Source organism: Tachyglossus aculeatus, unplaced genomic scaffold (genome assembly GCF_015852505.1).
Source record: "Tachyglossus aculeatus isolate mTacAcu1 unplaced genomic scaffold, mTacAcu1.pri scaffold_134_arrow_ctg1, whole genome shotgun sequence".
Lineage (NCBI taxonomy): Eukaryota > Metazoa > Chordata > Mammalia > Monotremata > Tachyglossidae > Tachyglossus > Tachyglossus aculeatus.
This window is the reverse complement of record NW_024044861.1, coordinates 654,273-668,037: the sequence shown is the minus strand read 5'-3', so window position 1 is coordinate 668,037 and position 13,765 is coordinate 654,273. Positions and strand designations below refer to the sequence as shown.

Genomic DNA, 13,765 nt, shown 5'->3' with positions numbered 1-13,765 from the left:
ATCTTGGGAAAACACGCTGCAAACCATTGGCTCTCCCGTTATAAGGACCCAAGAGCTCAGGCGCTAATTCTGTCTGTTGCACATTTTGGTCACTTTTCCTGGGACTGTGTGCAACCCTGATCAACTTGTATCTATTCCAGTGCTTAGAACAGTGAGTGCAAGTGCCATAATAATAATAATTGTTATTATTATTATTTCCAGAGAGATTTCCCCCTCGTTATGTCACAGCAAACCAATGCTCAGTGATGCTCTCATCCGTGAACCCATAAATAACCCCTGAGGGAAGGCAGAAATGAGACTCGTGGCTGATAAATGCTGTCCCGGCCCCACTCAATCCAAGAGCAGCTTCCCCAAACCCACTCGATCCGACGGTGGCTGTCTCAGCTCCATTTCATCCTGCCCCAGCCCTGCTTCATCCAATGGTGACTGCCCTAGCTCGACGTTATCCGATGGTGGCTTCCCCACCCCAGTTCCATCCCGAAGCAGCTTCCACAGTTCTGCGCCAACCTACTCCAGTCCAGCTATATCCAACAGCAGCTGCCTCAACTCATCCATCCTGTCCCAGTCCTGCCCCATCTGACGGTGGTTGCCATAGCCCTGTTCCCACCGAGATGAGCAATAACAGTGGGTGAGTAACTCAGAGCCACCTCTCACTAGCTGCAGAGTTTCAGACGGTTCAGAGGAGATAATACAAATGGCAATCAATAATTATGTCATTTGTTAAGTGATTAAGTGTTGTACTATGTCTGGGTGGTTGAAAGATAGTTGGGTTGGACAGAGTCCCTGTCACATATGGGGACTGCAGCCTAAATAGGAGGGGATTCAATTTAATCCCCATTTAACAGATTAGGAAACTGACGTACAAAGAAGTAACTAGCCCAAGGTCACATGGAAGACAAGTGGAGGAGCTGGGATTGGAACACAGATCCTCTGGCTCCCAAACTCTTTCCACTAGGCGATGTAATTTCTGGGGGCTGAGTTGAATCAGTTAATCAATCAATCATATTTATTGAGCCCTTACAGGGTGCAGAGCACTGTACTAAGCTCTTAGACAAATACCATATAACAGAGTTGGTAGATGTGTTCTCTGCCCACAGAGACTTTCCCGTCTAGAAGGGGAAAAGACATAAATATAAAAAAATTAATTATGCATATGTGCATCACTGTGGCTGAGGGTGGGGTGAATAAAGGGTATAAGTCCAAGTGCGAGGGTGATAAGGAAGGGAGAGGGAGTGTAGAAAATGAGGGCTTATTTGGGGAAGGATTCTGAAGGAGATGCAATTTTCATAAGGCCTTGAATGTGGGGAAAGTAATGGCCTGTCAGTTACGAAGGGGGAGGAAATTCCAGGCCAGAGGTAGGACGTCACGAGGGGTAAGATATACTAGAATGAGGTTCAGTGAGTACATTGGCAATAGAGGAGTGAAATGAATGTCCTGGGTCGTAGTAGAAAATCTGCTGCTTGTCCACTGTGTGACCATAGACAAGTCAGTTAACTATGTGCCTCAGTTACCTCAGCTGTAAAATGAGGATTAAGATATGAGCCCCATGTGGTACAGGCACTGTGTCCAACCTAATCACCTTGCATTTATCCCAGTGTCTGGGACATACTATGCCTGGGACACAGTAAGCACTTAGCAAATATCGCAGTTATTACTATTATTTTTCCACCAACAGTAGCAGGTCCCACTGAGAACTGATGAGACTGAATCTGGTAGAGATCTCCTTTGCCATCCTGTTTCCACTGCAAGTAGTCCTAGGGGTCTTTGGGAATGTAGGCCTCCTCTTACTCTCTGTCAGCTCCAGCCTGAGGCCCATTGAGCAGATCCTCACCCATCTGGCTTTGGCCAACACCTTGGTCCTTCTTAGCAAGGGTATCCCGGAGGCCATGGAAGCTTGGAGAATAAAAAACTTCCTGGACGCCGTTGGTTGCAAAATCCTCATTTACTGTTCCCGGGTGGGCCGTGGCCTGTCCATCTGCATGACCTGTCTCCTGAGTGTCTTCCAGGCCATCACCATCAGTCCCGGCACCTCCTTCTGGGCCACACTCAAAGCCAAGGCCCCGATGTGTATCACACCCTCTTGTCTCCTCTTCTGGATCCTCAGTCTGAGCCTGGATGTCCCTTCCCTGCTGTACATAACCGGTCCCAAGAACAAGACCAATACTCGAAATATATTCAATTTAATATACTGTTCCTCAGTCAGTCTCCCCTCAGGAGTCACCCATGGACTTTCAACTGTTTTCATTCTCTGGGACCTGATCTTTGTGGAGCTCATGAGTGCAGCCAGTGGCTATATGGTATGTGTCCTGTGCAGACACCACCGACTGGTCCACCATCTTCATGGATCCAGCCACTCTCCCAGAGTGATGCTCGAGGTGAGCGCAGCTAAGAGAGTCATTGCCCTGGTGACTCTATATGTCCTCCTTTATGGAAACAACACAATCACACTGAATGCTTTCCCGAACAACAAGATAGATTCTCCCCTCTTGTTGAATGTCCACATGACTCTGTCACTCTTTTTCCCCACTGTGAGTCCCTTTCTGACCATCAACACCAGCAAGAGATCCTTTGCAAGGTAGAATCCCTGTGGGAAAACAGAAGTTGTCTGCTTCCTGCATCAACCCCATTATGTTTCAGGCTGTGGCTGAGCCCTATGCAGCCAAGAGAGACGTTGTATTGGCTCTGATGGGAGGAGCCTACTGGGACAGACTCCTCCTCATAGGAGCTTGGTCTTTGCTGTTTCTGGCAGAACAGTGCCAGGTCTGAGGCAAAGGTCTCAGGCATTCGCAAGATCCCTGTGACACGTAATACCCCAGACCTTCCCAGGCTCTTTCCGTTTTGTTCTTTCTCCCCGTGGGTGGAAGAGGTAAGGGGTTGGCTCAGGATGTCCTGTGGTGGGGGGTGACCTCTCTCACTCTTCTCAGAGATGGCTGAGGCTACATACACTTTCCATCTCAAAGATGTCCACCAACATAGGCCTTCTCAATCATGGCTACTGCCTCTGCTCTCCTCAAAGATGGGAATCACAATCACCATCACCACCTTTCTCAAAAGCAATCACCATCTCTGCCCCTCTCAAAGATGGCCAACTACTGCGTCTCTCAATCATGAACCCCATATCTTTGTTGCATAAAAGCTTGAGTTTCAGTACCAAGTTCCCTGGTATCATATGACAATCAAGGTATTAATTTTATACTCGAAGGGTTTGAAAATTGTTATATGATTAAGAATTGGGTGTCATTAAGAATGTGTGGAAAAGGACTCAAACATTCTCTGGCCTGTACAACAGAAATAATATTTAGCTCTGAATTAGAAACTCAGCACCCATGCCACAAATCTCTGGAGACCATGAGAGTTGGAAGATCCAAGGAGCATAGTTTTTATTGTTTTGTTTTTTTTTAATCAATGTTAGTCATTGAGTGTTTACTATATGCAGAGCACTGTTCTAAGTCCCTGGGTGACTGTCAATTAATTGTATGTACTTAGTATGTGCAGAGCACTGTACCAATCACTTGGGAGAGTACAATACAACAGAATTGGCGGACACTTTCCCTGCCCAAATTAAGCTGCCGTTCTAGAGGGAGCTAGACTACAAATAAACAGAGCTGAAGAGAACTTGGCCTCCCTTCCCAAAATGTGTGCTTTGGTCAATGTTAAAGGACTTGGAATGAAGAAAAGTGCAGACATCTAAGCATATAAATATTTGTTACTTGGTGAAGTGATGTCACAGAGGAGCACAACAAATCAACTGAGTCAACTCTTTGAGAGCAGGAATCGTGTCTCCCAACTCAATTATAGTCTCCCAAACACTTAGTGCAGTGATATGCACAAAATAAGCACTCAATACCATGGATTAATTGACTGATAGGTCTAATGTAGGCACTGGACATTAACATATCAGACAGACCTAGCGAAATGACTATCCTCTCAACTACATCTCACAAAATCTGCCTTCACTTTGAGCTTTGATGTGAACATAATAGCAAAGGGAACCTGGAGTTGGAGGATCACCCAGTTCAGGGAGTTATGAGTATCAGCATCATCTGGGTGAAGATGGAAACATATTTCTATATAATTGATGGGACAGCATTCATAGATCTTTTCTTCATTGGAGAGGATTAAAGGCCCTGCCTGGGGTTCGCTTATGAAATTACTGTATTGGGGTGCTACCTGGCTGCAGAGTTGATAACCACAGGAAGGAGATGGTTGAGATTGAGCACAACTAAAGAACTAATTCAGCTATGACAACTTGAGCACAACTGGGGTATAAGTAGCGAGATTATGTACACGCTACAGAAGCAAAATTAAATAAAAAATAGGGGGGGGGGATCTTGTAGATATTGTGATGTTTTGTGATATCCAGTAGTCTGTGAGGAATAGATTTTGAGCTAGAAAAGGCAGGGAGGAGGAATATCCTGATTGTATTCAGACTATGAGGAGACTATAATCACAAAGTTATGTGAAAGCGATACTTTCTAACAATAGAAAGGTAGCTATTACTAAGAATCCCTACTAAAATCCTCTTAAAGCCCTACAAAAATCAAATCTCCTCCAAGGGACTTTCCCTTACTAACCTCTCATTTCCCCACCCTATTTACTCTCCCTTCTAAGTCACCTATGCTCTTGCTGTAACCTGGAGAGGCACAAAAAATTTTGCCAATAGTAGAAGCAGGAAGAAGAACAAACATTCTTCTGGGGGAAGATGTGCTATGTTCTCAGTGGCAAGAAAATTGGGCCAATATCAGTGGGTGCAGAGTAATAAGATTAGTGCTAACTTGTCTGAAATAGGGAGTAAAGGCAGCCTGAGAGATTCATTCTTTCATTCAATCATATTTATTGAGTGCTTACCGTGTGCAGAACACTGTACTAAGCCCTTGGGAAGTATAAGTTGGCAACATATAGAGATGGTACCTATCCAACAGCGTGCTCACAGTCTAGAAGGGGTAGACAGACAACAAAAAAGCACATATTAACAAAATAAAATAAATAGAATAGTAAACATGCACAAGTAAAATGGAGTAATAAATCTGATAGGTGACCTGGGGTCATCTACACAAAGCTATCGGCTAAGCACTTTCACCTCCTCCCAGCTGAGCCTCTAACCCACTGTATCAGGCTTACTTCTTCTGCCATGGAGATCATTCAATCGTATTTATTGAGCACTTGCTGTGTGCAGAGCACTCTACTAAGCGCTTGGACGCTGATGCAGTAGTCCAGTCAGGCTGTGATGATACTGTTTCTCAAGAGCATATGTCCTGACAATTCTAAATAAGTCCAGGAGGCATGTCTAGGAATCACTATTCATATAACTTTTGATACATATGATATAATAGCAGAATATCAGGTAAGGGTCAAGATAAATGTACAGGAAATGTGAGAGGAAACACAGAAAATACATTTTTAATGGCATTTATTAAATGCTTACTTTGTGTAAAGCACTGTTCTAAGCGTTGGGGAGGTTACAAGGTGATCAGGTTATCCCAGAGAGGGCTCACAGTCTTAATCCCCATTTTATGGATGAGGTAACTGAGGCACAGAGAAGTTAAGTGACTTGCCCAAAGTCACACAGCTGACAATTGGCGGAGCCGGGGTTTGAACCCATGACCTCTGACTGCAAAGCCCATGCTCTTTCCACTGAGCCACGCTGCGATTAGTAATATAAAATGCATATTTGAAGATATCCTAAATGTTTTATCTGGTATTATAAAGGTAAAAATGCACAAATTCCAGGGATACAGTGACATAAAACTTGTACAATTCATTCAGTTGTACTTATTGAGTGCTTACTGTGTGCAGAGCACTTATATAAATTCCATGTGCAAAGGTTTCACCCCAGTAGAAACATTCTGAAAGACTGTCAGGCTTCCCATCTCTGATTTAGCACCAAAGGAATCAAGACACTTGTTCTCTGCCTGGACATTCTCTCTCCCTTGCTGCTTTGGGAGGTTTGACGCACACAAAAATTATTAAGCTTAGCCTTGTTCTTCTACACCGAAGATTGCAGAGATTTTTCTTTTTATTATTGGTTGAAATTATTCCTTCTTACCAAGTCGCACTACATTGATGGGGTCTTGTGCTAACGTTTCATTCTAATCCAAAGCATCTTTGTTGTTCAGCTTTAATATCAAAATAGTGACTTTCAATCAACCAATCAATGGTATTTAGTGGAGCTTACTGTGCACAGTGCACTGTACTAAGGGCTTAGGGGAGTACAATGCAATAGATACGCTTTCTGCACTCAAGGTGCCTATAACCTAATAGGGAAGAGAGAGATTAAAATAAATTACAGATAGGGGAAGCAGCAGGGTATAAGAATATGTACATAAGTGCTGTGGGGTTTGAGAGGGGTAAGAATCAGAGTACTTAAGGTGGGAGAAAAAAACACTTTAATATCCTATGACTTTCTTTGTTCTTGTGATCCCAGGAAACTGCCATTTTCTCACTCCCTGCTGCTCTTGCTGATTTTCAGGGCTTTGGTTCTCAGCCTGATATGCTCAGGATAAATGGCTCAAAAGGGAGAGGACTGGAGTCACCCTATGGTAAGTTCCTCTCTGGGAAGATATTTGTGGAAAGAAATGTTTGTTACCTCATGGAGGAACTCAAATTGTGTGTCCGAGCTGAGATCAAAGAACTGAGACCTCTTCTGGGAAATATTTTTTGGGATGATAAGTTTGGGGGGAGGGGTCTGAGGAGAAATCCAGGAATAGGCTTCAGAAACCTACTGAATTGTAATCAGGATAGGACTTTATTTTACCTGTACATATCTATTCTATTTATTTTATTTTGTAGTATGTTTGGTTTTGTTCTCTGTCTCCCCTTTTAGACTGTGAGCCCACTATTGGGTAGGGACTGTCTCTATATGTTGCCAACTTGTACTTCCCAAGAGCTTAGTACAGTGCTCTGCACACAGTAAGCGCTCAATAAATATGATTGATTGATTGATTGACTGCTGCTGAGGGTTTTCATGACTCATGCTTTTGATCCAGTCAATGGTCTTTATTGAGCACTTACAATATGCAGAACACTGAAGTAAATGCTTGGGAGAGTACAAAATAAAGGAACTAGCAAACACTTTCCTTGCCCACAAGGCATCTTCAGAGGAGAGCAACCACTTGCCTGCTGTGTGACCTTGGGCATGTCAATGGTTTTCTCTGTACCTGTTTCTTCTTCTTCTGTGAGTTGGAGATTCAATGCCTGTTCTCTCTCCTACTAAGATGGTGAGCATTAAGTGGTACAGGTATGGTGACTGACCTGATTATCTTGTCCCTATCCCAGTACTTAGTAAAGTGATTGGCACAGAGTAAATGTATAATAAATATCATTATTATTATTACCACTATTATTTCATGTGCTCCACTGAAAGACCTGTGTTGGAAACAGGGAACTTTCCTTTCCAGAATGTTCTCATTCTCCTGTCACTAAGAGTGATCAAGAAAGGACTAATAGCCAAGAAGGTCAGGGACAAAACGACATGATAGGTCACTAATAGAGGAGAATTTTCCTTCATGTTCATTGAAACACTCAGCATGATCGACTGTCTCCCATAGAAGATGACATACAGTACTACCAGACCAATGGCTCTCTTGGCTGCTCTGACTTTGGGCATTGCCCTGTGGGAGTGGTCAGATCCATAAAGATGGTGGACCCACCTGTGGTGTCTGTGCAGGACAAACACCATGTAGCCACTGGCCCCACTCATGAAACCCACAAAGAACATATCCTTGAAGGAGGCCACAACTGCATTTATGAGGCTAGCTTCTGAACTAAGAACACCTATTGAGCAATACTTTAGATCATAGGAGTCATACACTGGTGCTGTTCCTGGGGCCTGTGACGAAAATCAGTGTACTAGTATCTATAAGTGTAGTGAGGATCCAGGAGAAGAGACAGGAGGGGAGGATGGACTTGGGCAGCTTGGCTTTGATTCCTGCCTAGCGGGAAATGTCAGAACTGATGGTGATGGCCTGGAAGATGCTCAGGAAAGAAGTGGTACAGACGGTCAGGCTGCGGGCCACTCGAAGATAAAGGAGAATTTTGCACCAGACATCGTCTAGGAAATTCCTCAATCCCCAAGTTGACAGGGTCTCTGGGATTTCACTGGCAAGAAGTCTTATGGTGTTGGCCAAGGCCAGGTGAGTGAGGATCCAGTCTAAGGAGCAGAACTTCTGTCGGGCAGAAACCACACAGGCATAAAATAGGAGAATGAATGTATTTCCTGAGAACCCAATACTGATCTGTAACAGAATTGCTGTCCCAAAGGAGATATCACTGGCATCCATTCATATGAATTCTAAGTCAGAATTAGAGAGGATCTCCTTCAGTGCAACCTAGATAGAGAGAGAAATAGAGAGAAGAAGAGACAGAGGAAACGAGAGATGAAAGTGTTTCATTGAGACACGATGTACATATTTGCACCACATTAAATTGAAATTAATTTGTAGCACCTTAAAAAAATCTCACCTATTCCATCTGAGCAGCAGAACGGTCTAGTGGAAAGAGGAGTGGACTAGGAGCCCAAGATCAATCAATCAATGGTATTTATGGATACTTACTGTGCGCAGAGCACTATACTAAGCATCAGGGGGAGTACAATAGAGAAATTGGACACGATTCCTTCTCTTAAGAAATTTGCAGTCTAGTAGGGGAAACTGAATAGACGTTGACCAAGACCTACCACAAACTCTGCAAAAACCCCAGTCTGAATAGACGTTGACCAAGACCTACCACAAACTCTGCAAAAACCCCAGTAGTCATAGCTAAACCAGTTTCCCAAACAGAATACTAGCTAAGGCCAAGATTTAGTCAGTATTCATAATCTATTCTTTCCATCCAAACTGCTACCACGTTATATACAGTCACTCATCCTATCCTGCCTGGATTACTGCATCAGCCTCCTCGCTGACCTCCCAGCCTCCTCTCTCTCCTTATTCCAGTCCAAACGTCACTCTGCTGTCCGGATCGTTTTTCTACAAAAACATTGAGGACATGTCTCCCCACTCCTCAAAAAACTCCAGTCATTGCCCGTCCACTTCCACCAATTGTGAAATGGTGACAGCCTTATCAGTTATTTCATCATGAGGAAACTGAGGCACAAGAAGTTAAGTGGTGTGATTCTTGCACTACACCCTGCCTAGCAATCCCAGTTCCACCTCTAACTCCACCCATCTCCTTTTTCCAAGCATTTAGTACAGTTCTGGGCACTTAGTAAGTGCTCGTTAATTGATTTATTGATCTGAGTGGCCCTAAAACTTTCAGCTGCAGTTTAAGAGAATTGAAGGCAGAGTGGATGGAGGAAGGGCGTGGAGGAGTTAGTTCCTCCTCCCCACTAAAGTTGTGCTTCAGACTCCTCGCCTTGGGGGAAAATGTCATTTCCATGATTATGGACTTTCCCTGTCTCTCCAAGAACTCTGACTCATGTTAATTGTGAAGTTATCAAAGAAAACCCCTCAAAAACCTCCAAATAACTTCCAAAAGGTTTGTGAGAATTAATGCATACAATGGTCCTTCTCAATGATAAACCAAATGGCCTACCAGTGTGGGGGCAGAGGGGGAAGGGTGTTGTATGCTAAAAACCCTTGCAGCCGGTGGGTAGAGATTTCAGACAATGAAACATTAGTATCCAACACCTCCAGTTCTACAGAAGAGACTATATCTTAAGTATCTGGTGGGTGGCTCAGTGATAAAACAATTACTGAGTTTCATATCAATCAATGAGATGAGTTTCAGAGCTCCCCCCTCAAACTGCAGGGAAAGTACCCTGAAAAGCAAAGACCCTACCCCACTGATGTTTCTTCAAAATTCATTTTGGGAGTGGGCAGCCCACACCCTTGGGAGGCCCTGCTACCATCCCCCACCTCTCTTGCTGTTGTTAGTGTTAAGACCTTTACAGCCCTTCTCCTGGAAGAGGGGGTGCCTTTAATAATAATAAAAATGGTATTTGTTAAGTGCTTACTATGTGCAAAGCACTGTTCTAAGCGCCAGGGAGGTTACAAGGTGATCAGGTTGTCCCGAGGAGGCTCACAGTTTTAATCCCCATTTTACAGATGAGGTAACAGGCACAGAGAAGTGAAGTGACTTGCCCAAAGTCACACAGCTGACAGTTGGCAGAGCTGGGATTTGAACCCACGACCCCTGACTCCAAAGCCCGGGCTCTTTCCACGGAGCCACACTGCTTCTCCTTTAGGAGAGGAAGAATATGCAGGCAGAAACAAGGCCCCATTCCTGCAAGAAGTGCAGAAAAAAAAATTTACATTTTGAAGAAGTGATCAGCTGGGTAGAATCTTTGCTTTTCAGGGTGCTTCCTCCTCTTCCTCCAATTCTATCTACCTGCCTACTGGAAATTTTAGGACCACTCAGATCATTAAATCAGTGGTATTTAGTGGACATTCAAAGAATGCAGACCACTGCACTAAATATTCGGGAAAGCACCTTAGGTGGGCGTTGTGGGTGCACGGCACAACTTCTTGGTGCCTCAGTTTCCTCATCCTAAAATAACTGATTATTTGTAGGAGCAAGAGTTTGTCTAGGGGGCAGCCACTAAGGATTGCATTATGTGACTGGAGGAAGAGGAGGGGAAGTAGAGGGCAACATATATGAAAATCATTAACCCCTTGGTCTTGAGATTGGTAAACCAAATAGGGCCCCCACACAGCCTCTGAGATCAATCACAGCATTGCCATGCAAATCATACCCCCATCAAGGCACAGTAAGGTGTGGGGTCATATGACTCCAACTGTAACCCTCCCATCTTATCTCAAGTCCCCTTTCCACCCCAAATTAGCTCCTGCAATGGAGACACGCACACCTGTTTAAAAACTCAGTAAAGTAAGCTGCACAACCCCCCATGCCCAGTTTAATAATAATAATGGCATTTATTAAGCACTTACTATGTGCCAAGTACTGTTCTAAGCACTGGGGTAGATACAAGGTAATCAAGATGTCTAACATGGGGCTCAGACTTAATCCCCATTTTACAGATGAGGTAACAGGCACAGAGAAGTTAAGTGACTTGCCCAAAGTCACACAGCTGACAATCGGCAGAGCTGAGATTAGAACCCATGACCTCTGACTCCAAAGCCCGTGCTCTTTCCACTAAGCCACACTGCTTCAATACTAGTTTGCAACTAGTGTCTCAAGCTGAGTCTCTCCACTCAAACTCCTGACCCTTGTACTTTATGAGAAGAGAGATAGCACCATCCTACTCACCTGTCTGTGAAGTTCCAGCTCAGAGGATATCTTACAGGCAGAAGAAGGCTGAGGTAGCAGTTATCAGCTAACTTTTCTCATCACTTCCCTCTCCCTCTCCCAGGGTATGATTAGTGTGTGCATACATGGAGAGGGGCTGTTGGGGGGAGGGCACGCAGGGGGGTGAGGGTTGCTGACCATTAAATCACTCTGATCCTCCAACTGGGAAGTCTTTGGAAATATCCTGACTCGCCTCCCTGCTATCCAACAATCTGGGACTTAAGAATCTTAAGACAATTCCCAACAAGGCACAGATGCTAATTAACCCCACTTAGGGATCCTTGAGAAAACAAAAAATACTCACTGCCACATCCTGCAGGCCCCAGATCAATCAATCAATTGTATTTATTGAGCGCTTACTGTGTGCAGAGCACTGTACTAAGCACTTGGGAAGTACAAGTTGGCAACATATAGAGACAGTCCCTACCCAGCAGTGGGCTCACAGTCTAAAAGGGGGAGACAGAGAACAAAACCAAACATACTAACAAAATAAAATAGAATAGATATGTACAAGTAAAATAAATAAATAGAGTAATAAATATGTACAAACATATATACATATATATAGGTGTTGTGGGGGAGCGTTTAACAGATACCACAATTATTAATACGATTATTAGTACATCCACACAGACCACCCCTCTTCCTACTTCCAAAGCCTTTTTAAAATCACATCCTCAACCAAGAGGTGCTACCCAATTAAGCCTTCATCTTCTCTCCCCCCTCCCTCTCCCTTCTGTGTCACTTACACACTTTGAACTTTACCCTTAATTGATTTTAATGTCCGTCTCCCCCTCTAGACTGTAAACTCCTGGTGGACAGGGAACATGTCTACCGACTCTGTTGTAGTGTACTCTCCCAAGGGCTTAGTACAGTGCTCTGCCATTGATTGACCGATTACATAGAGGTTTCACTTGGTGGCCAGCAAGAGCCCACCACCAAGCCTTAGCTCCTTCAATGGAGACACACACACCAGTTTAAAAACTCAGTCAAGTAAGCTGCACAATCCCCCATGCCCAATTTAATAATAATAATGGCATTTATTAAGCACTTACTATGTGCCCAGATGTAGTTAGTCATTCTCCAGCTCTGTCCATAGCCAACCCTCCCGTCTCATTGCTTGATCATGACTGTCTAGGAAGAGTCTTGGGAGCACAGACCCTTAAAAGCCCTTCCCCATCTGAATTCCATTTGGTCCAGGTGAGGAAAGAAAAGTAGGGTAGGGAGATTGACGAAATGATCAATCAATCAGCCAGTCAGTGGTATTCAACTGAGCACTTACTTTGTGCAGAGTACTGTACTAAGTCTTTTTCCAAGTACAATCCAATAGAATTGGTAGACATGGTTCCTGCCCTCAAAGACCTTAAGATTTAGTGAGATGAGTAACTAGCAATAATAGTATTTATTGAGCCTCCATTGAGTGTCATGTACTCTTACTAAGTGGTGGGAAAACTATAGTACAGAGTAAAGGTGCATTCTCGGTCCTCAAGGAGATAAACATAAAATATTTACAAGATAGTAAAAGTAAATAACTTTATGAACAATCCAGGAAACATATATTTGCAAGTACTTCCCAATCCTCTTCACATTAAGCACAGCTGCTGAGGTCTTCCATCCAATTGTCACCTGAGGCAAAAAAGGAAAGCCTCACTGTACTTATTTAGTGCTTACTGTGTGCAGAGCACTGAACTAAGAGCTCGGGAGAATGCAGTATAACTCTGTACTCTATACTATACAGTATAACACTGAGAAGCAGCGTGGCTCAGGGAAAAGAGCCTGGGCTTTGGAGTCAGAGATCATGGGTTCTAATCCCAACTCCACCTCTGGTCAGCTCTGTGACTTTGGACAAGCCACTTGACTTCTCTAGGCCTCAGTTAGCTCATCTGTAAAATGGGGATTAGGACTGTGAGCCCCACATGGGACAACCTGATCACCTTGTATCCCCCCCAGCACTTAGAACAGTGCTTTGCACATAGTAAGTGCTTAACAAATACCGTCATTATTGTTATAAATAAACAGACATATTCCCTGCCAACAACAAGTTTACAGCCTAGAGGTGAGGGGAGAAGTGAGGGTCCTTGGCTTTTCTGGATATGGAGTCCCCAACTCCCCTACTCATCTTTCTTCCTAGTCAGATCCTAATGAGACTCGCTCATGAGTCATCCCAGAGAGCGGAGAAGGGGGGCCATTGACCCCACAGGCCATTGGAGCTGGTGGGGTGGGAAGGGCCTGATGCCTGTTTGTACAAACTCAAGATGCAGAAGGAGGCTTTTTTTCCAGGGGGGTGGGGGGCATCTGGATAGGAAGCCCATTGTTAATGTGGTCCCAGGAGGTTCTCATCAGAGACACCTGGTGTCACTGTCTCACTGGTCAGTCTAACATCAAAATTTTAATGTGAGATCTCAGAGTGGAGCATGGATCGTAATAACGACCCAATGGCCAGTATTGCAAATGAAATAGATTACTCCAGTGGGCTGTTGCCGCAAATCCACAATGTAGAGGTACTTGGAAGTAGCAAAGA

General features: G+C 44.1%; 1 protein-coding gene and 1 pseudogene across 1 annotated transcript; one reads left to right on the top strand and one right to left on the bottom strand.

Moving 5' to 3' along the window:
• Nucleotides 1–611: 611 nt before the first annotated feature.
• On the top strand, nt 612–2,766 carry LOC119922962 (vomeronasal type-1 receptor 4-like). The gene is made up of 3 exons (XM_038742576.1): nt 612–628; nt 1,799–2,528; nt 2,638–2,766. Exons 1-3 carry the CDS (start codon nt 612–614, stop codon nt 2,764–2,766), a joined length of 876 nt encoding a protein of 291 aa, XP_038598504.1.
• Nucleotides 2,767–3,010: 244 nt separating this feature from the next.
• On the bottom strand, nt 3,011–8,279 carry LOC119922960 (annotated as a pseudogene).
• Between the last annotated feature and the right edge of the window lie 5,486 nt (nt 8,280–13,765).